Source organism: Canis lupus, chromosome 20 (genome assembly GCF_011100685.1).
Source record: "Canis lupus familiaris isolate Mischka breed German Shepherd chromosome 20, alternate assembly UU_Cfam_GSD_1.0, whole genome shotgun sequence".
Lineage (NCBI taxonomy): Eukaryota > Metazoa > Chordata > Mammalia > Carnivora > Canidae > Canis > Canis lupus.
Window position 1 is genome coordinate 35,564,659 of NC_049241.1, and position 26,341 is coordinate 35,590,999.

Sequence of the window (26,341 nt, forward strand, 5' to 3'; positions counted from 1 at the left end):
GTCAGTTAAAAAAAAAAAAATCACATGTGATTCACAGAAGAGCAAATTAAAACATCAGTGACATGCCTTTATTTTTCCCTATCAGACGCAAGTGTGATAATGGGGTGGACATTAAAGCAGCTTTCACCACCAGTGTGGTTGATAAAATAAAGCTCAAACATCTTCAAGCTGTGAACAGTTTCCTGGTGATGGTGATCAGCTCCCTGGTCTCTCTGGGAACCACCCTCCTTCTCCAGGGTCCTATGGTCTCCCGGGTCATATCTGTTTCTCCAGAGCTCCTAGGGAGTCTGTGTCTCTCACCTGCACCCCAAAGCTGCAACAGCTTCACTGACCATTCAAAGTACCCACAAGTTGACCACAAGCTGCTGGTCACACTTCTGGTTCCATCCTGAGCCTACGGCTCTTCCTTCTGTGTTAGAGCTCATTAAGGAAACTCTCCCCCAGAGATTCACTGATCGCCTTGCATTTTATGTATGAGGATATAATGATAGCCCATTCTGCTAATGGTGGTTTGCTATCCACCTCAGAACATGAGCCTCACCTTTCCTGATGCACAGGCGGCATGCACTTCCAGGCCCCCAAGGACATGCAATCTGGGCCAAGTTAACAGATTAAAGGGGAAGGGAGAAGCAGGAGATAAACAGGTCTGTCCTTTCCAAGCAAGCATTTAACCAGAATATGAAAACAGACTCGGGCCCAGAGCATCTGTATAACAAAATCAAAATCTTCTCTCCCCCTCTCTCAATCTGTCAGGGGGGCTGTGCTTGGTTTGGCGACCCAGGGCTCAAGCATGAGCTGTAGAGACACTAGAGTGGGTGTAAACAAACTCACTGGGTGCAGTTCTCAGAAATTCACCCCAGGAGAAGAGGCTGACGGGGCTTTAGAAAGAAAAGACTTGAAGGAAATTTTCCACAGAATCAGCCCAGGTAAGGAGAGATGTGAGTTGACTGGAGAGCAGTAGAAGAGGCTCACGCTGCAACAGAAGGGATTTCAGGTGGACTGGAGGCAGAGTCTGACAGGCCAGTATTTGCAGCACCACCCCACGGCGAGCATTTGGTTAGCAGCTGGGTGCAAGGACTCCCCATCTTGGCTGCGTACCCCCCAGGGGAGGATCCCAGAAGGCACTCATACAGAGTCTTCAAGGACTCTTGGACTGAAGGGCTCATTCTAAGACCTAACCAAGTGGTCAAGAGCTTTGGCACTAGGCTGCCTCGGCTGGAATCTACATGGTGTGCCCATGGGCCAAATACTCCCTGCCTCAGTTTCCTTACCTGCAAAATGAGGTTAGCAGTAACACTTACTTCATAGGACTGTTGTGTAGGATAAACAAGCTCACCTGGATACAGCACTTAGAATAGTGCTGGCATGTAGGAAGAATTAAATATGTCAATTATTATTATCTCTGTTAGAGTTTTCTCTTCATAAATATAATCATGTTCACTGTGGAAAGTTTGGGAATGACTACAAGGTAACAGAAGTAAGAAAAATGTCATCCTTAATTCCTTCCACCATCTCTGAGAATCTATAACCAAAGGATAAACACTCTTTTAAAAGATATTTTTTCCTTCCCAGAGGTGACCAATACCAGTGATTCAGACTGGGCCATGGATATCTCAGGGTCCCTTTCTGGCTTATGGATCCCCAAAGATCTGTCCTACTCATTGTATTGCTGATGTGATGCCTAAGTCACCTGGAGCCTGGGCCAGAAGTCCTATTCATCCACCTCTAAATGATTTCTAATTTTTCTCTTAAGATTTTAATTTTAGCCAGTCTATTTTGCACATGTTTTAATAGTATAGTATATGTGACCTCACAGCTTTTCTGGAAGGACACAGGGTCTATGTTATAAATACCATCATTACATCTGATAAAAGCTGAGTTGACAAGAGAAGTAGGATGTTCCTTCCAAGAAGTTCTCTGCAGCTGTTAGGCTTGAGCTGCTTCCTCCTCAGTAGGCTCTGCTTGCATAGTCTTTCCCAGGCCTTGACTGAAAGCCTCTGTCTGCTACTTACATGCAAACCCCAATGGTGGACATATGGGCACGTGGGATCATGTGCAAACATTACAAAGCTGCTCTGTATAGGTTCCAGTATTCTCCAGTCAATGGCATGCAAATCTCTAGGAGAGAAATGGTGGCCTGAGTTTTCCCAAATGCGTTGGTGATGAAGGAATTCACACTTTTACTAAGTTACATTCCTCAAGGAAATAAAACAAGAAACCCAAACCAGAGAGACCACGAGAGACTACTTTGAACTTGTAGGAGATGTGGGAACTCTGAAGGTGGACACTGAAAACCCGGTCCTGAGTTGGATAAAGGTGAAGAACATGCATAAGAGGCTGGGAGTCTGATGCTCTGCAGCTCCAATGAGAAAAGAAGATCAGGTTAGGATACCACAATTAATAAAAGGAAATATTAGCTCTCTGAAAATTAACTGGAGTGCAGGCAATGGTTAGAGTGCAATAAATCTCTTCCAGTACATGATATGAGGACTCTAAGGGGAGAATAAGCATAAAGCAGTTTGCCTCCCATATTCATCCGAATGGATGGGATGATGGGAGGGGGAAGCATGTTAACAACAAGGTTCCAGCCTTCTGGGAAAAGAACCAGAAAGGTCCAGTGAAGTAAAAATAAAGCAACGGATAAAGTGAAGATGGAAGAGAAAGGAAAACAGTTGAACAGGCTCTTCAAACCCTCATGAGACAATTTAGCAGCTGTACATCTGTGGGACATTCATTAGTGAGAAGGTTACCCGAGGATTAATGCTGATGAGAATAGTATAAAGAATAGCCACAGACATTCCCCATGTCCACACAATGGTATAAATTCACTTGCATCTTTCAGCATATTAACATATTTAAGATTCACAACATCTCCGTGATGTAGGTACTATTACCATCGTCATACTCTTTTTACTGGGTAAAAAGAACAAAAAACAAAATTGAAGCACAGAGAGGATGATACCATGCTTGAGACCAACAACCAGCAAGTAGCTGAGGTGGGATTTGAACCCAGGCAGGCTAATGCCTGGGGCGGTGTGCCTCACAACTGCGCTAGCCCGCTAGCTTCTTAGTAAGAGCAGGCTGAAAAGGGAGTGTGGACATTAAGCGCGGTACAGCCCAAAGACCTCAATGACCACATTTCAAGAACAAGAAGATGTAAAACCCTACCAGGTCACCGAGCTGACCCAACGGCAGGCCACTGGAGTCTGGAAAAAGAGGAAGTAGCTTTTTATCAAACAGCAGTTATTTTGTCTTGAACTTGAGTTGAAAGAGTCCTAGTAGAGATGAAGGAAATCCTCTTGCATTTTATTGGCCAGGAAGAAAATCCAAGATTTCTGGTAGCTGAGGCATCCAGGGAGCAGAGGACATGAAGAGGAGGGAATGACCACAGGAGAACCCAGCTGGGGAGTCCAAACGGTTCCCCTCAACATCTGGTTGGAAAGCAGGACAGACTGAGGAACAGACACATGCCATCTCAAGGGTGAAACTGAAGAAAGGACCTGGGACAAGTGAGGGACGGTGTGGGCAGAGAACTGTGGTCCTGGCATGGACACACCACAGAGAAAGAGCGAGGATCCAGCCAGGAACTCACGGGAAGTGACAATTTAATTAAGGACAGTCTGCCTACGTTCACGCAAAGGCAGCCATGTCGAACAAATCTGATTTATTGAGGAAATCACAGGAAGACGGATGGGGTTAAGTCGTGGGCATAAGGAAAGCTTTTGATACAGTGCCGAAGGCTGAGTCTGTGTGGGGAATAAGCGTGTGTGCTACTGCTGTGTGGCCGGAAGGGGGAAGGCTGGAACAGCCAGGAAATGGACCGCCAACCATGTAGAAGGGAGGTAGGCCTGCTAAGCCCTGGGCTGCTCTCTGAAAGCAAGGGCTGTGCCCGTGGCATCCTGACAAGTGCATCTGAACCTGACTTTACGGTGGGCAAAGCCTTCTGCTGCCCACACTTAGGCCAGGCTCCCCTGAGGGTGGCAGGATCCATAAACACCACCAAGGAAGAGTCTGGATTAATCCACAACGGAAGAGACCAGAGCCTGACAAAGGGTGGTTTTAGCCAACTGCGCAAAGCAGGCAGGTGGCTGGCCTATCTGCAATCATTCCAACCATTTGAGAGAGTTATAAACTCCAAATGCCATAAAGAGGGCCCATTGTCTTCATATCCCCTGGTGGCCAGGTGTCCTCTGGTGGGCCTCTCGGCCAGCTCCTTGGGTGGCCTCCAGGTACAGAACTGGGGACAGTGGAGCCCCCTAATCACCAGCCTTGAAAACCAGTCACTTACCACATCATCCCGGTCTTCCCACTCCACCTCAGAGAGGTCAACACTACTGTAGTTGGGTTTCCTTCGCTTTTTTCCTTCTTCATACTGGCAGGGAGAGAAAGATAAAGAAAACAAAACATTTCCATGAGATCATCAGCCAGGGCAGTCTTTATCTTCCCAAGCACTGTTTCTCAGACAGAGACTATGAGTGGAGGGATATTGGAGAGAAGCCCAGCAGGGTGGTGCAGTCCTAGGGATTTTAATAGCTGGAAAGCTGAGGCCAGTTGTCAGAGCTGGGGAATAAGAAGTTGACTCTACTTGATATGAATTTACCTACTGGACTCGTTGGTTCCACATCCACCAGAAACAAAGCAAAGACTCTCCCCTCTGCCTGGATGGGAAATGTGTGGAAGAGGGGAGATCCTTCTCTACTCTAAAGTTTTAAAAGCCACCCCTTCATGACACAGGAAAGGGCTTTTCAAGGGCTTATAAAAAATCTAGTTATATCCCTTTGTTTCTACCTCCATTCCTACCTCCTGGCTCAAACCTGCCCCATACTCCTTGACTAAGAAACAAAAGCACTGGTCTCCACAGTTGGGCTCAACATCCTGGTAACATTTTGTAGACCCACAGAGCCTTCTACTTGCTATCACAGAGGCCACAGCAGTACCAAGACAAGTATGGTCACTGTCCCCGGAGTAGATGTAGGTGTGGTGGAATCACTGCCAGAGCTAATGGCCATGAGGGCATTTCCCTCGAAAAAGCTCATGAATGCTTTAAGAACTGGGAGAGTGGTTTTCATTTTTTCTCCCTAAATCACTGGTGTTAGTGACCCCACAAGCCTACCATTTTGTCCACTGGACATTCGTGTGTCTGGATGTTCCTGTGTCTCAGGGCTTTTAATGCTGGTTGTTGGGATGTTTATAATGTAGGAAAGTCTGCCCTCTACTGCAGGCTAAGGATAAGCAACCCCTTTACAAGTTCGTAAGATACGGCCAATGGCGTATTGGAAAAAATATCTATGTATGTAGTTTTTTTTCCCCCCTTTTTTGCTTTTGTCTCTAAGTTGGTCATCTTTGGATTGAATTGGTAAGATTCAAAGAGAGGTTTGGTGTCACTGTTTTAAGACCCCCAAACCATAGGTTACCATTTTGGACACTACTTGGCTACTGTGGAGACAGGTGCTAAAGGCACACCGGTGTGAAGGAGAGGATCACTGCCGATACATTGAACCAAACAGGTCTGAATGGGGCCCCTCATGGAACCCAGGGGACAGAGACCAGACAGGGTAGATCTGGGGGCACTGTGGGGCCAAACAAGGTCCAGGGGTTTTCCTGGCCTCCTCTTCTTCCTGTCAAGAGCATTTCAGGAGCCCTGAGATGTCTCTGGAGGGTGCCTACTCTACCACCCAGGAAGGCTGCATCATCTTTGAAGGGCAGTGGGCTCAGATCATGTGGGTCAACCACCCGTCCACTTTCTTCTCTCAGGTTTTCCAATTAACAGATGTTCAAGGCCAGTTTTACGGCATCAGATCCACTGCAGATGAAGAGGAGGGAAGTGGCTCCCTGAGAGGCCACAATAAATGATAGCAGATTCACAGTTGGATCCTGTTATGAAAACTTTGTGTGTTCATCATAGCTCTGTCCCTTGCAAGAGCCAGGCTGGGGCTGAGTGGGAGGAACAGGAACGAGGTCAGTAGAGTTATCACCCATGTCTCATAGTGAGGAGATGTGATGAGGAAAGGGGCGCATGATGCCAAGACTTGACATGTCCCCTTGAGAGGCAGTCAGACACTCTTGGATTTCTGTTAACTGTCTTATGGCCCCCATATTCCATTTTGGTAAGAACCATTACTGAGAGCCATTAGGTGCCTTAGAAGCTCACACAGCCTGGCTTCTGAGCATTAAAGGTAGAACTTTCATAGTATCTTGGGTGGTGGCTGTATCCTTTGGTCATTTCAAAATGTTTATTTATGTATTTGAATATATTTATCAAACACCTCATAAGGACCAGGTACTAAGGATATCAATAAAGCCAATTAAGCAGTCTTTCTTTCTTTCTTTTCCATGGACTTGCTTCCAAGTCATCATCCTTAATTCTGCCTTTTGAAGGTCAATTTATTGCCCACCCTGAATACAGGAAAAGAGGCTATCATAAGTTAAATAATGGGTAAAATGACACATTAGGTAAGATTGTACAGCCAGTGTGGGGCAGGACAGCAGCCCCTGACCAAATTTTCACATCTGAGCCTCATGTTATTTCAAATATTCTTAAAAAAATTAAAAAAGACTCCCAAGGCCCTGAGCACCAAATGTTCCCTCAGCCTCAGAAAGCATCCACTTGTGTTTGTGAGACAAAGTGGTTCTGCCATTTACTGGGCATGTGATCCTGGGCAGGGGGCCCAGTTGCTCCATGCTCCCTTTTTCTCAGTTGGAAAATAAGAAAAGCTATAGTACCTCCATGCAATGGTAGGTTGAGAGAATTAACTAGATACTGTATATAATTGACAAACACATTTCTGGCACAAAATAAATCCATAATATATAGCTAGCATAATTCTTGAGAGCCATGACCTTGTTGGCCAAGACACAGGCTCATTGTATACAGTTGGCTAATATGTCATTTCCTTGAAATGAAGGGGACCCATTCAGTGATTTGGCAGGTCACTGTTCTGTAAACCATAGGCAGGAAGGAGATGTTTGTTGAAGATGGTTGTGTCAGACAGTCACGTTCATACACCTCCTCCTGGTGTATATCTTATGTGCCAAGACATGTGTACTATATCTCAGCTGGAACTCAAGACTGTCGCAGCAGAACAATTCATACCTGTGCTAAAGAACCCAAGTCCTTGGTATTTGGCAATTCTGTAATCCACAGAGAACCTTTGACTTCTGACCGTTCCTGGAGGTCTCTTTTTTTTTTCTTATCACCACTCAAGAAATTCAGTACCTTGCACTTCTGATATTCAGGCAACATGTAGGGTTTAGAGTGCAAGGTGAAGAAGCATTCACATTGTGCTAGTCCACAAGCCAGTGAGTCTAAATATTTAATTTCACTGAAAGAAACAGGTGGGACTGGGGATAGCCACTCTGGAACTCCATCATAGGAATGTTCCCCCTACAAAGTCTACTTAAGCAGGTATGTGACACGGGTCTAAAACACTTCCCATTTGGGTCTTTATTAATGAGTGAGCTCCTTTAGAGTACAAGCAGTAACGTAGCAGAGTGATTATTCTGAGTGAGAGAAAGAAAAGTCAGTGGCTGTTGCATTAAAAACAAAAACAAAAACAGGTTGAGGATAATGAGTAAACTCCAGCATAATGACCCTACAGCCACCTTTATCTTCTCTCCCATTAAGAGAACATATCGGAAGGCTAGAGATTAGACCTTCATAAGGAAGACACTTGTGCTGTGTACTGCCACTCATCCTCCACATTTTCCTGGGTAATTGCCTTGTTTTGTTGCAGGGAAGCCCTTAGCCCCACTCTCCATAAATGCAGTTCTCCTGAAAGCGAGACCATCCTCGTTCCGAGAAAGGCAAGTGACCTGAGCATATGAGGAGACCCATATCTCTCCAGGACACAGAGACTGGTTTAGAGCTGGGGCTATAACTCATGCTAACCCAAATGAGACTCATCCTGGGATGTTTTATCTGGACTTATCCAAATAAAGGAGCTGGGCATCTGCTAGCATCATTACGGTGATAGGATGTGAACCTGAGCTCCTTATAACCACCTAAGCTTCTGCTTGGAGAGAGCCTTCCTGAAAATGAAGCCAGTGCAGAGAGAGCAGAGAAAAGACAGGAAGAGAGCCCTGTGCATGTCTGGATCAAGCTGTGCCTGAAATCTTTATGCCCTTGGATGTTTCAGGTACCAACTGTATTCTCTCCACATTACCTCCTCCCTTCTTAAAGTGTTTTTTTTTTTTTTTTTTTTTTTTTTTTTAAAGCTGGCTTGGGTTTCAAGCATAAGTAGTCACTGGAGTTCTGACTTGTATCTATTTAATGCCTTTATTATTTTACCTTATAAATGAACTGCTTTTAAAGTGCATTTTAAGTGAAGTGTTCCTAACAGTTATTGAGGAGCATGTGGTTTGCAAAATATCTCGCTGTTACTCAAGAAAGACTACTGTGTTTGAGTGCGGGTGATCCCCTCTCCCCACTTTACCCCGAGAGGGTAGATGTGAGGCCACAGTGTGAGAGTGACAGAAAAAGAAGCAAATCTCTAACTCCCAGGCCAGTTCTGCCCTGTCCCTCCGGATTTAGCCTCTGACACATCCTGGATCCACCAGCCCTGCTCCCTCTTTCCCTGCGTGAGGATCTCGTTACTGAGGCTGAGGCATCGGATATGGCATTTGTTATTGTATCTATAAACTGTAACTTCCTTTGAAAATGTGATTAACGAATTGCGAACGGTTTCCAAAGGTTTATAAACAGATACTTTGAGAGCCACGGGTAGGTTTGTAGTTTTTGGTGCCTGTTTTATGAAAAAAATATGTGGGGGAGAATTTAATAAGGAAAGATATTCTGTGCTATGAAATACTTTGAGGTGGAGTTTCAAATAAAGGCCAGATGTGGTGAACACACAAACCAGCCTGTGGCCTAGGAGGATGGGACAAGATGGGCACCCATCTGAGGAGCAAGCTGGAACCATGGGGGGAATGTCTTCTATGCCTGAAACTGCCAGGTGGTGTTTAATTGTCTGCATGTGAGTGCTCTTCAGGGTTACCTACAGGCTGACTTTGGAAGCATAATGGGATGGGCTAAGGTGATGGCCATGCTCATATTGGTTTGAAAAAAACAAAAATGCCTTTGCTTTTCCTGTGTTTCTTTGGGAAGGGCCAGAGGAAATCAGCTACATAAATCCACGCAGCCTCTGTGAAACAAATATTGTGTATGCTAATAATTGATAAATTGTACGTGCCGCTCCATGCTGCCAACAGGAAGGAAGGAGATGGGGGTGAGAGGCCCACAACTGGAGAGAAAGAAACCTTGCCCAAAGCCAATGCCATCTGGCACAGGGGTGTGGCCAAGGGCGGAGAGCCAGCCATTGTCCGGGCAGATGTTCTCTCCCAAGGCAGGCATAGTCCTCAGCTGGCAAACACCTTCGCCACCTCCCCTAAGGTCTGCGTGCCTCTCCTCTTGTCCCAGGGGCTGAAGTGGTCCTTTCAGGAGGAGGAAAGGAGGCACATCTTTTCTCTATGCACAAGACAGCAGGGCTCAATGGCTACCGGGTACTTCATCCCTTCACTCCTGCCTCCATTCATCCCCTTATTTGCTAGCTATTTATTTATTTATTTATTTATTTATTTATTTATTTATTTATTTATTTATTTATTTATGATAGTCACACACACAGAGAGAGAGAAGCAGAGACACAGGCAGAGGGAGAAGCAGGCTCCATGCACCGGGAGCCCAATGTGGGATTCGATCCCGGGTCTCCAGGATCGCGCCCTGGGCCAAAGGCAGGCGCCAAACCGCTGCGCCACCCAGGGATCCCCTTATTTGCTCTTTTAACCCCCACCCCCTAAACATACCCCAAAATACATTTATCAGACCCTGAGTCAAGCCCAGGTGAGCCTCAGGAAAGCATGGAGATGCTGTCTGAGAAGGGTCATCTCCTGCACTCAAGGTAGATCACCATTCACTACTCGTCCATCAGGGCAGTTAGAAGAGCAGTTAAAAAGCATTGCCCCACACTTGATGGGATGAGCGCTGGGCGTTATGCTATATGTTGGCAAATTGAACTCCAATAAAAAAAAAATATTGCCCCAGAGCCCAACTCCAGTTCTAATCACACACAGGCTGTGTGCTCCAGGGCTGGCATGCAGTTTCTCTGAGCTCTGTGTTGCTCGTCTATAGGATGGGGGTAATAGTCTTCAACTTACACGGCTGGTGTGAGACGCAAATGGGTACAAACATGGTTAAGTACAGAGTGTGTCCTGACAAATAGTCTTGAGAAATGCCCACTCAGCCAGCACTAATAACTGCTAGTGTCATGACTGATTCATGAGATGTCGCAGCCCCTGCCTCCTTCCTAGACAGTATGCTCATGGGATAAAATATTTCCTTACAGTGTGCTTGTTTATTCATATTTCTATTCTTTGAAAGAGGCAGTTCAAAGTGTGTGGTGGCCCATTCTTCTCAAAGTTGAAGGGAAGGGTCTCAAACAGGACACGGTCCCGAGGCCAGGTGGGCCTGGGACAGAGCAATGGTCTCTTCCTCTGGAATTTGCAAATCAAGATCTCTGGATGTCCTGGCATGTCCAGCTTCAGAGGAGGTGGCCCTAGGGAAGGGGCGTCTCAGTGGAGAGTCAGTGGAAGCAGAGTATCCAAATAGTTTAAGTTTTTGCTGTTTTTTGTGTTTTTGTTTTTGCTATTTTGTAAGCTTTTTTCCTCCCCCCTCGATTTTCCATGTAACTACTGGTCATTGCAGACATTTTGGAAAATACCAAAAAGTGCAAGAATGGAAGACAAAATATTGGCCTCACAATCACAATATAGGCAATACAGGGATCGCCACCTGCCGTTCTGCTAACTAAACCAAAGGTAAGTACTTTGAAACAGTTACTGCTTTCAGTTTCTCTAACCAGGAATTTTGAGGAATTTATAAGATGTAGCAACCAATGTGATCTGCTTTCCAAGGGACTGCCTTTAGGAAAAAAAATTAATAGAAGTTTTCTGCTGGCCAGCTGCCCCCTCACCTCCTATCATTCCTCAGGAAGAGTGATGCTCTTCTTCCAGGCCCGGTGCTAAGTGCAGTGCATACCTCCTTGGAGGGGTGTTTGCCTCACAGATGGGTAAACGCAGAGCCCCGGGGTTGCAGGCCACATGGTGCCATTGCTAATTGACAGCGGAACTGTGATTCAACTCCATCTTTGCCTGATGGCTCAGCCTCTGGTCCTCACCCCCCTCTGCACTGCCTCCTTGTAGGGGGGTCCCTGCTCAGACGGCCACCACTCACAGGGCTGCACCCAGCAGGCTTATTAACAGGTGCAGAACCGCGCCGGAAGCAGAATCCCACCAGCCAACGTCGTGCCCCCGTTCGACGTCGACTCATTCAGGCTGCCTTGAAACCGGCCTTCATGGCCGGGAATGCAGGAGTCAGCTTTAGATTGAGCACAACTACCATACACCGAGTGAGTACATGGAGCTAGTATCGGGCCACGTACCCAGTGCACACTATACAAGATGCAGGAGGCGACATCAGACAAGCCTAGTAGCATCTCATGGTCCCGTGACAGCTGAGATTTCCACCAAAATCCTGCTGGCGCTTTGGTTGTATGATGCCACGGGGCTCAGATCTTGCTAGGTAAGCCCGATGACAGCGTGACAGAGGTGTGGTGGGGGGAGGGGGATCCCAATGAGTCTCTGTGCAGAGATGAAATCCCTCATGTTTGTGGGAAGATGAGAAGCCCAGATACACGAGGGAAGCAGGGCCGTGAGGGTGTGTGCAAAAGCAGCCGGAAGGTGGGAGAGAGGCAACAGGGCATGTCCAGACAACAAGCCTTTTCCTTTTTCCACCAGGTACCATGCTCTTATTAATTAATGTTTTTAAGTGTCTCAAAGATGAAAAGTTCTACGCGCTCTCTTAGTGTGATTACAAAATCCTTTTGATCGCTGTAAAACTAAAACAGCTTTGGTATTTTTTAAAAAAACAACAATTAACAGGCTGCTTTGAAAACCCAAATGACCTTTATCTTAATCAGTGTCCTCTGAGTCGCTGTGAGTCACCCACTTGGTGTGTGGGGAGGAAGTGGCCCAGCTCCGCCAGCGGTTTTGTAGCTTCAGTGTGGGTTATACATGGCGGCTGGGTTTAAATTCCCATTCTCAGAAAGCCAATCTGTCTTGTCATAGCAAGCGAGTCATAAAAATGAAAATCGTGCTGAGTGGCTGGGGCGGGAGGAGCTTTTGTGCCAGCAAAGGGCCTGGGAAGCGGAGACTCTGACCCAGGGAGGGGAGTGCCGTCTGCAGGCATCTGAGTCAGGTGAAGGGCCCATGCTCGGGAAATACCAGCCCTTGGCAGAGAAGAAAGAACACGGATGTTGCCTGTGAAGGAAAGATGCCCGTGGGTACCTGGAAGATAGTCCCTCTGATAGGTTAGAACACTCTCGACAAACCCCCCACTACAGTTTTCTGGGCAAAGCTTAGATGCAGGACAGCCTTCAAAACGAATTTCAGGGGTGCTTGGGTGGCTCAGCTGGTCCAGTGTCTGACTCTTGATTTCAGCTCAGGTCATGAACTTGGGGTCTTGAGATCAAGTCATGTGTTGGTCTCATGCTGGGCATGGAGTCTGCCTGGGATTTTTCTCTCTCCCTCTCCCTCTGCCCCCTCCCCTCTGCTTGTTCTCTCTTTCTCGAAAGAAAGAAAGAAAGAAAGAAAGAAAGAAAGATAGAAAGAAAGAAAGAAAGAAAGAAAGAAAGAAAGAAAGAAAGAAAGAAAATCAAAGTTCCAAACAGAGCTGCACTGAGTTCATGAGCATAGACAGTGCCATATTCCTAAAGCCAATTTCACATAAAGGTTTGCGATACCTGAGTCATTAGGAAATAATATCCAGCATAACAAGAGGACCTCTATAGGTTGAAAGTGTGTCTGTGACATTTGCCAAAGCAACTTTTTTGTGCATTTACAGTACTGTAGTTGGCATTACTCCCTCGAGCAGGAGACCCTTGGGAATCGAAATGTGTCAGGCTGTTTTGAACATGCTCAATAATTGGGCACCATAAGGTGATTCCAATTTTGGAACTGCAAAGACAAGGACTTTTCCTATTCACTCAAGTGAAACCAGAAGATAGCATCAACCAATAGGGCACTGAGACATGTTTCCCGTCCAGTGGCGCTACAGTTAACCACCCACACGGAGCCAGCTTTCTGCTGGGGGTTTCCTCCTGTGGCCAGCGACACCTGCCTTCCTTGCCTGCCACCCCAGTTCCCAGTACCTCTCCTGGCTCAGTCCCCAGGAGAAGTACTCCAGTCTTACTGGCTCTACTTGGAGGGATAGTGCTTCAAACAGAGAGACCTCTCTTAATGTCCAGGTTCCTATGCTAACTGCCAGGAAGCTGGCAATGAATTTGCACATGAAGGAAATAGAGGGAAAGGAATCTTTCCTTCCAAGCCAGCTACCACCACCGCCCTTGTCTCTGATTTATGCCTGTGATGGTATCAATGAAGGCTGAGCCTTCATCAAACATGTATGAGTATGTGCATGTCTGTGGGATTTTATGTAGGCAGACGCTTGCCGCGATAGCTTTATTTTGTTTCTCTCTTTCTGTTAAGTTTTAAAGATACTTGTGAAGGAGAAGACATAAAGGGAGCCACCTCTGTGCCCACATCTTCCATAATTGTTTCTCTGACCCTTCCAGCTAGAGTTTGTCTGCCTTTTCCCCTGGGGTGGCCCTTGTTCTGTGCCCCCAAAGGACACAGGATTTTGCAGCATAAACATACATGTGACCATCTTTCTAACCCATCGACTCTCTGCCCTGGCCACATCCTGACCACGAAATTGAACAGGTTCTCATCCGTTACTGCTCTGTGCAGCCCACTGGACTGGTGACCCAGCAAAATGTTTAGGGGTCTGATTTTTTTTTTTTTTTTTTTTTTTGCGGGTGATTCTGAAATATACTGATTTTTTAAAAAAAAATTCTGGATGCATACTGGTCTGAGTAAGCCCAAGAGACTTCTGATGTCACTCATGACTCATAGGAAAACCAGAGATCCCCTGCAAGGCTGACTCAGTCCTCTGGGTCTTATATTTGTCTGCGATCATAGAGATGTGGGCAGAGGCTGGAGATGCAAGTAGAATCAGAGAAAGAGGCAGTGGGCCAGGGGAAGCATGCAGGGCTCATCAAACTACCATGTCCATTGCTTCTATCTTTTATGCGTCTCTTGAGATTGACTCACATCTCTCCATCCCTCTTACCACCAACTTAGTCTCAGCCACAATACCCTCCTCTTGATGAGGGTGAGTGTCTCCTTAGCCTCCGTGCAGGGACTCCACCCCGGCAATCCACCATCCAGGGTCCAGCCAGGGGGATCCTTCCGCAACCAAAATCACCACTTGGCCTGAATCCTCATGGTTCCCCATGCTCTCTAGGATGATATCCAATGTTATGCCACGGTCCCCACCAGTCTGCCCTGTTTGCTGCTCTGACCTCTCTGTCACCACTTCCCGACTCTCTCTGTACAACTTGCCAGCTGGACCCAGCCGGCTGCTAACAACGGCATCACCGTGCTTGCCTTCAGGCCCCTGTCCCCGTCACTCCAACTCAAAGTCCAGCATCTCCTCAGGACCGAGAGGAGACATCAGCTCCTCCGGGAAGTCTGTGCTGCCCAGGGCACAGTTGGCTCAGTGCTTCCTGTGTTCTCCTGAGCTTCCTGGCTCTGTCTCCACACCCATCACATTGTGTTGCACATGAGTTGCTTACTTGCCTAGGTTGTTCCCAGCTAGGTCCCAAGATCTTCGAGAAAGAGGCTATTTCTCATTCGGTATTGAACCTGCAGTGCCCAGCAGAGTGCCTGGCAGGATAGGTTCACCATGAATAGCTGAGTATGTGAATGAGTAAATAGAGTAAATGAACAAATTAGGGTGTATATTCACTTAATGAGCACAGGTATGACACATATTAGGGGCCTGGCCAGTTCTAGACCTTTTGTGAACATGAATTCCTTTTATCTTCGGAACAATCTTATATAGAAAGCACTATTTTTGCACTCATTTTTCAGTGCAGGAAACTGAGGCTAAGGAGGTTGAGTAACTTGTCTAAGGTCATGTAGCTGATGGGGGAGGCTGAGGCTGAGACTGGCCCTAGCCTCAAAGACTGCTCTGCCCCACGGACAGATGGTCCTGCCTGCCTGTGATGCATCCTGTGAGGGCATAACAAAGGGATGATGACAAGGTGACCTGGGATCACAATCAACCAGCTCCCTGCAACTCTACATTGCACGGAGCTGAGCCTCAGATTATTAACTCACAAAGGAATCTTTCCATTAAATATTCACGAATGTACTGTTTATATTTGTTTTTGAGCCTGGATGAACTAGGCTTCCACGTAAGGGGCATTATGGCCATTCAATTCCCAATTCCGCCGCTCTAGTAGGAGCTGGGTAAATACCGTATCTGCTCCAGTTACTCCCAAACCATCTTCCTGGAATATACTAGAAACTTAGACAACCCAAGGGAGGCTTTTGCAGAGAAGCAGGCATTTGGGTCCTTGGGGTTTTGATTTAATTTGGAGTGTGTGTGTGTGTGTGTGTGTGTGTGTGTGTCTTCCTTTTAGATGATGTTCTGGACTTGTGTCTGGCAAAGTGCGACCACAGGTCTGCCTACGTTGGCCTGTGTGCCTTTGTCCGATGTTGGTTTTATAGTCATTGGGTTCAACTGGGAGAAGTCAGCTGTGGTTGTGTAAGTGTCCCCTTGACTTGTCCTCAGGGGGGGTCCACCCTTCCAGGGAGAGACAGGCACAGAAAGCCTCACATTGCAAACTGGAACCCAGAGCCTCCTGGGTGAAGGCTGGCAGGACCAGGCCTGGCCTGTGGCATGAGGGCTCAACTCTGTGAAATCCCCAGCTACAGGCGAGAGAAATGCCAGCTCTTGGGTGGCAAGACCATGCCCTCATCTACCCTGGGGGGTTCACCGGGGTAAGAACAGGGGCAGACCCCATCCCAAGGAGAAAGGGGCAGGGAGGCTGAGGAGGATGTGCAGCAAAAGCTCTGCCTGGTTGAGCCAAACTTTCTTGTCTCTGTATTCCAAGTGTGTTAGTGCTCCCCTTTGCCCTGCGGACATCCACAGAGAATGGAGAAGTGGCACCTGGGAAGTATGTTCTGAAACACACGTGCCCGCCGCACGGTTACAGAAGTCAAGCGAGGAGCGCAAAGGTCCAGGCATCTCCTTGGTGAAGCGCAATGGTCAGCCCCGCGGTGCGGTGGGCATAATTAAATTATTGTGCCCAAAAGCCCATGGTGTCAACCTTTTTATTTGCATTCTTTGGGTCTTATCATTTAGGATTATGTAAAAATGACAGCTGCTTATAATTATTTGGAGGTTGGAGCTGCAATAATTAAAACCATCTGCCTTTATCTTACCGCTACCAAACTTAACCCCGAGAGGTTGGGTCTACTGAACTTCAAAGAGGGAAGTAAGAAATAAAAGAAAACTCTGTACATTACTAACAAATTTCTTGTGATTCATTTAAATGTATAACCAGTTATTCCAACAGCATTCAAACCTTTAATTATCTTTTAAATATATATAATTTGGGAACTGCTAATTAGATAGCAATTTAATGCTCTCATGGGGATTCAGATGCACTGTCTTTCTAAAATGTAAACTCCGGGAGGAATAATCATTGGCATTCAAATGATTGAATTCTTCAGTTATTCAAATGAGTGTGGGCATTTTCACTATTGGAATCATTTGAATATTCTGCTGTCAGCCCCAGCTGTAGGGTTTACAGGGCTCCTGCACCGAGCAGGGGTAAGGCTAGGCTTTCTCCTGGTCCAAGTCCAGCCCTCTGGAGAGAAACCAGCCGGGCTCCTTGGGAAAGCCTAACAACACTCCAACAGCTCAGTTAAGCCTTCTCATAGATACAGATGGTTCTGTTTTCCTATTTTAAGGAAGGAGCAAACTTTCCTGGAATTTACAGTTATGAAAGCTTTAATGCTTGCTTTGCAGGCCTTCTCCATGCTGGTCTGCCCGCTATTGTCTGGGCAGTTAACATTTTAATTAATAACTCCCTCCCTGCAACAGGCTGTGGCAGATGGAGGAGGTGAGGGCTTCACTCTGCTTTCAGCTTCCACTTCCTGTGTATTCCTACCCCCATGGAGATGGTCCTTTAAATTATATAAAGATGTGCATCACATGCAGAAAAGCAATTGATCAATTGATGACACTGGGCAATGATAGAAGCCAGCTCTCCCATCTCAGACTCACAATATGGCTAGGGTTTGCATTCCTGAGCCGGGGCTAGTAGCTAGCAGCTGAGGCTCATTTCCCTCACGAGGGGAAGGAGGTGCAGACAAATCTATAGGAATTTTTAAGAGATCATTATTCAACACATTGCATGTAATTACATTTTGATGAGCTTTTTATTGCTAATTCATCATCCAAGATGTGGCACTCTAGATATGAAATTAATCTAGTAAAACAAAGGTCAGAGTGTGTCCAGTGTAAAGAAAAGCTTTGTCCTCATCAAATCCTTTTGCCAAACAATGAAGCGGCCGAGAACGTTATCTCTAAACCGAATTTCCTTAAAGCTCCCCTACCCCTGAGTATTAATAGCACAAAGCCAATGCTCCGTGGCACTTCTAAGTGCAAGTGTGGATTCTCCAAGTAAGCTGGTGTGATGTGAATTCATGTGCAGGGGCCTGAGATAGGATGGAAAATGTGAGTGATGGCATCACGTTAGTGCAAAGGCCTGCTTGGGTTCACACGAAACTGCATTTGAAGCTCCAGACTACAGCAAGCAGATTTTTGCAGAGAATTATCAGTCCACTGGGGTCCTGGCTTTGAACTCCTTCTGACGCTGTCCCAGAGACCAGGATTCAAGGGCAAGGTTTTCACTTGGGAGGGGTTGTCAGGAAATGCCTGTAGGGACATGACAAAGTGACTCAGAGACCCAGACAGGCAGGCAGCCAGCACCAGGTGCATCATGAAGCCTGGCAGCGCTGGGGGCAGCCAGAGCCCAATCCCACGGGGGGGCTCTGGGAGCCACTGCCTAGGAGGCACCTCGAGATACCTAGCCTGAGAGATGGGAGTGCTCAGCAATCTTTGGTGGAGGGATGCTAATTCTCTGGTGCCTCTGGCCTGCCGTGGGCTGCAGAGGAGTGCCCTCCAAAAGCCAGGGAGTCTTCAGCTAGGTGCTGGCAGCTGCAAGCCAGGCCGGCATGAGTGGAGATGGTAGGGGCCGAAGGGACACGGGCAAGCGCTTCACTAAGCTTATTCCCAAGTAGGACCCTATCAGTAAAACTTCCAGTCACCACCCCTCATGCTTTGGAAGTCTGTCCTAAATCTACCAAAAGATTCCAGGCTCACAACATCTTGACCATCCCATGCCTCAGCGTCTTTGCTTACACTGTCCTCTTAGCCTGAATGAGTACGCCACATCTCTGCACAGTGATCTTCTTTCCCTTCCTCAGGGCTCAGCTAAACTTGCCCTACCCAGGAAGGGCTCTCTCCCTGACCATCCAGCTAAGGGAGGTGCCTCTCCCTACTTTTTTGTTTTCTCAGATCTTTGTTTCTTTTGGAGAGTTTAGCCAAAATGTGTAGTACTTTTTATTTATTTGTTTACTTATGAGCTTTACAAAATCTCCATTAGATTGCAAACAGGAAATGAAGGGGAATTATGTCTGTCTTGTTTTATCACTAGATCTCCAGCATCTAATAGAGTGTGTGGCACATGGGAAGTGTCCAATGAATAGATGCCAGGTGAGGGAGGAATGGCAGGAAGGAGGGAGGGAGGGAGGGAAGAAGGAGGGAGCGAGTAGAGGGCGGAGGGGAGAAGGAAGGGAAGGAAGGAGGAAGGAGGGAGGGAGGAAGACTCACAGCACCAGCAGTGCAAGGGCAAGCTAGACTGGACTGGATCACAGACCATGACCTCGGGCTTCTAGGCTGCACACCAGCTCCCCACAGCCTTCTCCAGCCACCCCTTCCACAGTAAGACACCAAGCGCTTTTACAAATTTTATTTATCAGTATTTTCACCTTGGTGCTTAATAATACAGTGTGTCATCAGTTTCCTAGATGTGAGTCTTCTCTCTCCACTTATTTACCACCCCATCTCTTCTGCTGGGTACCTCACCAGGCTAGGGATACACAGAGGTGAGCAAAACACAATCTAATCAGCATTCTGGTTGTTTGCCATGCAGCGAGGGGCAGATGTATCAAGATATTTCTATAACTTAGTACAGAGCCCAAACTCAGAGGCCTATGCAAGAAGCCTGGTGGGATGGGAAGACACCTCTTTGGGGAGGGGGGGTGGAGGGTGCAGGGGTGCACACTGGGGTCCCCGAGGGCTGCGGTCAGAGCCACCCCCAACAGAGGCTCCCAGACTTAGGGATTTCACTGCTCTATCAGTCAGGCTGTTATTGCTCTAAGCGACAGATACCAATTCTTAATCACTTGATCAAAAGGGGAATTTATTGGAAGGGTATATGGAAGCTCTCTGCTCCCACTGCATTGAGAGGAAAATACATAAACCAGTAAACAAGGAACTGATAGGAGGGCTCTTTCTTCCTTCTTCCTTCCTCTTCCCTCCTTCCCATTGCTTTCCTTCCAGCCTTCCTTCTTCTTCCTTTCCTTTTTGGCAGAATCAGGACTTAAGAAAAACAAACCTTCCATCTACTCTTACCTTTGTATCAGTCAGGGCCCCAGCAGGAAGCACATGGCATAGTCACGCTGGCTAATTAAGGAAGGTTTAATAAAGAGGCTATTGTAATGGGGTGCTGTGGGCAGGGTGAGGGAAACGAAAAGAAATGGTGTAGTCCCCTGAAGCTGGGAGCAATGGGGACCCTTCTAGTACTCTGCCTAAAGGGACAGAGGAAGGGGCCCTAATAGCACCCAGAGAGAGACAGCCACAGAGACAGGGAGGCTAGCATGGCTTTAGAGGGGGTGCAGCCAGTCCTGGGGCACCCCCACCCCACCTGCCTCCCTGTGCCTCTCCAGAGTGCTCCCCACTAGCCGAACCCCACCCCATCACCCAGCACAGAGGAGCCGCTGCCGAGTGCCATCCAGGGCAGGGTGCCAGGGCAGAGAGCAGAGGGAGGCTCCCCAGCTCAAACTTCACTCTGTAACAGAACCTTATAACACTGCTTCCTAATTAAGGACATTCTTTCAACAGAATAGGTTTAATTTTATGAAAAATGACCAGGAGCATGTCATGGTCCATCATCATCCTTTTTTTTTTTTTCTTCCCTTGAAGAACTGGCCCCAGTTTGCTTTCTGAGGGACAGTCCACGGCCTAGAAGTCAGTTACTCCCTCTGGGACGGGCACCAGCACGCAGGACAGTGTGAGGGCGTAAGAAGGCCACATGCACAGAGATGCTCAGCACGGAGCCTGGATCCCAACCCACTGAGTACCAGCCCCCATCTGCTCAACCCCATCTCGGCCCCCAGTGTCCAAGCACACACCCAGCACGGAACTGGGGGGACCCCGAGGCTGTGGAGTCATTGAGGTTTGCAGAACAGAGGGTAGCTCCCATCCGACAGAAACTCGGGCATCCCGCAACCTTGCTTAATGCCCAGGCTCTGGAGGTGAGAGCGTTCCCCGCTCAGGGCTGCACTCCTTGCCCCCAAGTGTCCAGACCAGGGCCATTCAGTGCTGTCAACAACTTCATCGAGAGGAAGGCATGCAAGCAAGGCTCTGTCTTCTTTTTCACCAAATGATGTATTTCAAAAAGAACAGGCTTGCTACACGGGGGTCACACAGGCTTGTTTATTTTTTCTCAGGGAACACACTCCCCTGAGCAGATGCACTTACTAGGCATCCCTTAATTCTCTCTTTTAAACTAAACGGAATGGACTCAGACCAGGCCTGAGCTGGAGTCTCCTGGGCTTCCTTCTGAGAAGGTGCCGGCCGGTTGGCCGGTTGGCGACACCATCTGTGCAGGGGACAGGGCGCAAGGCGGTGCCCGGGCGCCACCTACTGGGGAGTCTCCTTCACTTCATCAGCGGCCTGCGCCAGGGCGAGAAGGAAGGCCAGCGCTTGGGAGAAAGGTTTGTAAGTGACCTTAGGCCCCCACCTCCAACACCCCGACCCACCGGGCCCCGCGTGGTTCCCAGACCAGAGCAAGAAGTCGTGCATCTGGTCAGGCCTGAGGACAGGAGTCCTGGGGAGGATGTGGGGCCTCTGCTGAGTGGGAAACAATGTCCTTGAGGGTGGTGGGGTGGACACAGTTGCATACCAACTCCTCTGTGCATACCAACTCCTCTGGGAAACCATTCTGCATTTCAAGGGCATGTTTCCTCAAGAAAAGCATTTAACGTAGCCTTTAACTCCCACTGTGAGCCCATAGCTCTTCTTGGCCTCTCTTGCTGTCAGGGAACTCTTGCTTTGTGCAGTGAGCTTCTGTGGGCAGAGGCACCCTTTGTCCTGCTTCTATGTCCCTACTTGCTAGCACAGTGCTTGGCTCTAGGAGCATCTGATGAATGCCTTCAGGCAAGCAGGAGAGCAGAGAGAGGAGCAGAAAGAGGAGGGACTGACCAATCACATATAATTCAATTTCTGTGCCTGATATAGCAAGGGCTCAATACATGTTTGATGAGTGAATGTGTGGCACCTGCACTTCTCATTTATCATGGGAAATTGGTACCCAGACATGTAGTCATCAACATCATTCAAACATCATCAAAATCATTCAACAAATAGTTACTGACTCTCTTCTGCGCAGCAGCAAAATCCCAGGAACCCTCAAGCGACAGTGGGGGGAAAAGTTGAACACATCAACATTTCCCCAGAGTGATTAGTGATCCAAGGAAACCATAGCAAGGGATGTGAAGGGAGATGAATTAGGAAGGGGGTGGCTCCTTTGGTCCATGAGCAGGGGAGCCTCTCTGCAGGGGTGACATCTCGAGGAGGCACGGAAGACTAGAGCAAGCCAGCCATGGATGTGGACGGGATGAAATTCCAGGTAGAGAGAAAAGCAGGAAGAAGGATTCAGAGCAGGAAGGAGCTTGTGGGGGGAGGGTAGGGTTGGAGGAACAGAAAGGACCAGAATTTTAGTCCTGGAACACAGGTGAGCATTGTGGGCAGCCACACATGCTCAGGCAAAACAGGGAGGTGGAGGCAGGTCTAACAGGGTGCTGGGGTCACAGCCGGGAGTTTGGGTTTTATACTAAATACCAGACAGGAATCCTGCCATCTGATTGGCATCTGTGAAAGACCCCCCTGACCTGCAGAGTGAATCATGCCAGGGTGGCGGGGGCGGAGAAGCAAAACCAGGTACCCAGAGAAGAGCAGAAAAGGGACTGAAGCCATTTGGGAGAGACGGAAGAACAGGGGCCCTGACCAGGGCATAGAGACAGAGAGAGGTAGGAGGGCTTGGGGCACACTTCAGAGCCAGATCCAATGCACCGTGGTGGTAGGGGATGGGGGCATGGCATGGGGAGGCCACACCCACATCTGCTGACCCAGAAAGGACCCTTAGCATTTGCAATGAGTAGGTGTGGATGAGCAGAAGAAATGAAGGAAAATGAACTGAGGTGTCTTGGTGCAGGGATTAGCAACACAATAAAAGCAGGAGATGTGTGGGATGGGAGCCAGGCCCTGCATAACTGAGGATCTGCACAAGGATCTAAAGATCACATCTAAACTCCACATTGTCAGTTTTTGGAACAACACAGAATCTCTTCATATGATCTGTTGCTTGAGCTAAATCAGTTGGATCCGGACAAGGAGTCTAATATTGCCCCCCCCCCAACTTTATTTATTTATTTATTTATTTATTTATTTATTTATTTATTTATTTATTTATTTATTTATTTTAAAGTGGTACTTTTTTTTAAGATTTATTTTTTATTCATGATAGAGAGAGAGAGAGAGAGAGAGAGAGAGAGAGGCAGAGACACAGGAGGAGCGAGAAGCAGGCTCCACGCCGGGAGCCCGACACAGGACTCAATCCCAGGATTCCAGGATCGCGCCCTGGGCCAAAGGCAGGCGCTAAACCGCTGAGCCACCCAGGGATCCCCCCAACTTTAAAGTTCCTATTTAAATGGCATGTGATAGGCATGGTCTACTTAGCATTTCACATATGTTTACATGTGCCTATGCGACTGTCCACTTCATTCCATAGGCGAGGACGGCAGCCTAAGAATATATTTATTAGCATGTCCACATGTTACCCATGTATTCAATGACCTTCTACCCACTGGCCCGGGCCGAGCAGTTTGGTTTAGGGGGGTCTGCGGCTTAGGAGCGAACTCATATGGCCTAAACCACCAGAGCTGCAGGGCTAACCCCAGGAGCCCCTCAGCCCCTGCCAGCGACCTCATGCTCCCAAATTCCGAACTCCCCATTTCCACTCCACAGCCTGAGAGGGAGGGGTTGAGGCCACAAGGAAGGAACTAACTAGCCATCCGCTGTTTGCACAGATGACCAGGATGGAAGAGCAATAGGAGGTGGTAGTGGTGGTGGGGTTTGTTCCAACCCACTTTCAGGAAAGGGCCCGAAATGTCTGGTCATGCTCTAGACCTGTGCTGTCCCCATACGGTAGCGCCAAGCCACATGCAGCTCTGCGGCACCTGCACTGTGGCTAGTCTAAATGAGATGTCCTAAGAACATAAAATACACATCAGATTTCAAAAGTTAGTATGAAAATAATGGAAAATAACACCTTCATAATTTTTTATTGATTATATGTTGAAACTGTGTGATTTTGGATACACTAGGTTAACTGAAATATATTCTTAAGCTTAATTTCACCTAATTCTCTTTTGCTTTTTCAGATGTGGCCACTAGAAAATTTTAAATTACATAAGCAGCTCATGTTTGTGGCTCACATTATATTTTTACTAGACAGTGCTAGTCTAGACAGATTCTAACTATAATCGTCCAATGACCCTGTTATTCATCCGTGCGGCTGCAGAGTCCAGGCCTCTTGGTCTCCAACCACTTCACTTCCCATTTCCTGAAGATCCAATCAGGGGCGAGGAAGTTGGCACATGTAACTTGATTTGGGTTAGGGCTCCTGGTTCTGAAACTTTCTAGCCCCCTTACCACTTCATCACAGGCAGGGTATCTGCCTTCCTCATGGAGAACCGTAGCTCCTCAGCTAGGCACGCATATCTGTCGAGTCTCACTCCAGGCTGCCTTTTCCACAGATCCTCTCTGCCCAGGCCTGTCCCTGTAGGCGCCCTTCCTTTGAGCCCCTGGGCCTTTGCACAGCACCTACTGCTAGGTTTCCTATTAAATTACTTAATGATTGAAAGCTTTCACACATGTAAAACATGTAAAACACTTAGCACAGTGCTTATCATAGAAATAGGCATCAATGAATTTTAGAAAAACACTAAAACCACCACCACCAATACCAAACAAACAAAGAGAAATGCACCTTCCCTAGTACTATCTATAGTCACTTAGGCACCCAAAGTATAAAATCTTATCCATCCTTTTAGATTTTGAGTTCTTTGAGGCAGGGCACATCTCTGTAACCACCTCGAGTACCCTGCTCAGGTCAAGGACGTAGTGGGTGCCCCGCAAACACTGCAGGAAAGAACCGAGGTTTCTCTCCATCATTCCTACCTCCCATCTCATCCACCCACAACACTCAGTGGCTGATGCGACTGGCAAATTTTTGTCCAGAATAGAAACCCTCCAGCATCCTTCCCCACCTCCTGGGCCTGCAGACGCAGAGCAAACAGTGTTTGGCAGATGTCAACGTGGTCTCCGTGGAAATGAGTCCTAGATTTTGCCTGTCCCAGGCTTCTCGGTGGAGCCCTGCCTGTGCTGTGGCTGCTGGAAAGGAGCCTTATTTGTGTTCTTTTGGTGGTTTGACCAGGTCCACATTCCAGGCCTCCTTGGGGAAGGAAATCAACTCAGATGACCCTTTCTTCTAAAATGCAGGGGCAGATGGATCACTAAAATGTCAACAAAAATCAGATCACGCTAACGGTGGCACCTTCCCAATTTTATTTCCCTCGATGCCCTGCTGGGCAAGAGAGAAAGAGATATGGTCAAGGCTCAACATTTTAAGAAAAATCCATAAATATTTGGAAGGCAGGGGGAAAATAAAGCACAAGAAAACAAAATCTAACAGTACTTTGAAATATTTTTAACCGGAATGTTAAAGAGTGGTAAAGATCCAGGAAAACAAAACAAAACAAAACAATTCTACTTCCAGATGTCTAAGAATTACTCAAACAGCATCCCTCAGGGTCTAATTTGTGTCCCTCTTGCTGTGCTGTTGTCCCATTCCCTCACCCAGAGGGACTCGAAGACAGCTATGCAGTGCAGCCCCCGATCCAGCACAGGACCCAGTACACCTGGCACCATGTAAAGGTTTGCTGAGTGAACGCCAGTCTCTCAGAAGTCACAAGGTGCAGCAAGGATAGAGAGGTTGAGAAACACTTGGAGAAAGACCAAGGAGAACCCCGTTATCAACAGGAAAGTATTATTTTAGCACTTTTGCCAATTAAACCAAAGCAAGTCTGCTGGGTGAAGGCTCCTATATCTGAGCTGTTTTTGGAGACACTTCATGATTCACACCCAAGTCATACAAGATTAAAGGAAATACTGGATAAAATCAAGCCAAACATGAAGTTCAAGGGAGAGATTTTATTGGACAAATTAGAAAAATATTGGTATTGTGCTTCATAGAAACCCACTTCTTTCTTCTGGCTGCAGAGGCAGAAAAGGGCCTCAGTGGCAGAAGGAGAGCAAATCGGAGTTATTTTAAGTGAGCTTGCACCATCCTCCCCTGCTGGCCACAACCCCACACTCACACCCACTGTGCGAATCTGGCAGCCCCGTCCAGAACTGACGGGAACGTCCATTTTCAGTCAGGATTCGATGATATGGCAGGGCATTGGGAGAGGCGAGTCCAGCTGGACGGATGGTTCCCAGCCCCAGGTAGCCAGGGGAGCTGCTGGCAGCTGGCTGTCCCTAGCTATGTGCGACGGGTCTGAGCAGGGGAGACTGATGTTCGGTGCAGATACCAGATTTCCAGGGCAACCTCACAACTTATGTTTTCCAGAAGGTCCCCAAACAAGTGGAAACAGACAGTGGCTTTGGAGGGTCCCTTCTTTGGTTCATTTCCTGAGTCCCTACTGTGTGCCGAGTGGGCTGGTGCTTAGGGAGAAAGGGGGGGGACTTTCTGCCTTTGTCGTCGAGGTGAACAAAACCAAGATGAACAAACCACTTGTGCACGCCATGCATGCAGGTGGATGCTTAGCTAGCTTACCTATCACTCTTCCGTTACCACGGTTTCTAGTATTACTTTTATTGATATTTTAAAAACAAACAGCAACAACAATGTACTTTAGTTTCCTCACATGGTAGGGCTCACAAAGAACCCCATTTTATGGTTGTTGTCTTACACAACAGAGCTGGCCTAGAAAACGGACACTGTGTGTGTGTGTATGTGTGTGT

At 47.6% G+C, this 26,341-nt stretch overlaps 1 protein-coding gene across 10 annotated transcripts in view; it reads right to left on the reverse strand.

Moving 5' to 3' along the window:
* The window catches only part of CACNA2D3 (calcium voltage-gated channel auxiliary subunit alpha2delta 3), a 946,725-nt gene that overhangs the window by 175,971 nt on the left and 744,413 nt on the right, over window positions 1-26,341 (reverse strand). For all 10 annotated transcript variants that reach the window (XR_005374880.1, XM_038566127.1, XM_038566132.1 and 7 more), the window contains one exon: window positions 4,289-4,372. Coding sequence is in view for 9 of the 10 variants with exons in the window: in XM_038566127.1 (XP_038422055.1) it covers window positions 4,289-4,372 (84 nt within the window). In the remaining variant the exon portion in view is untranslated. The remainder of the gene's footprint in view (window positions 1-4,288; window positions 4,373-26,341) is intronic.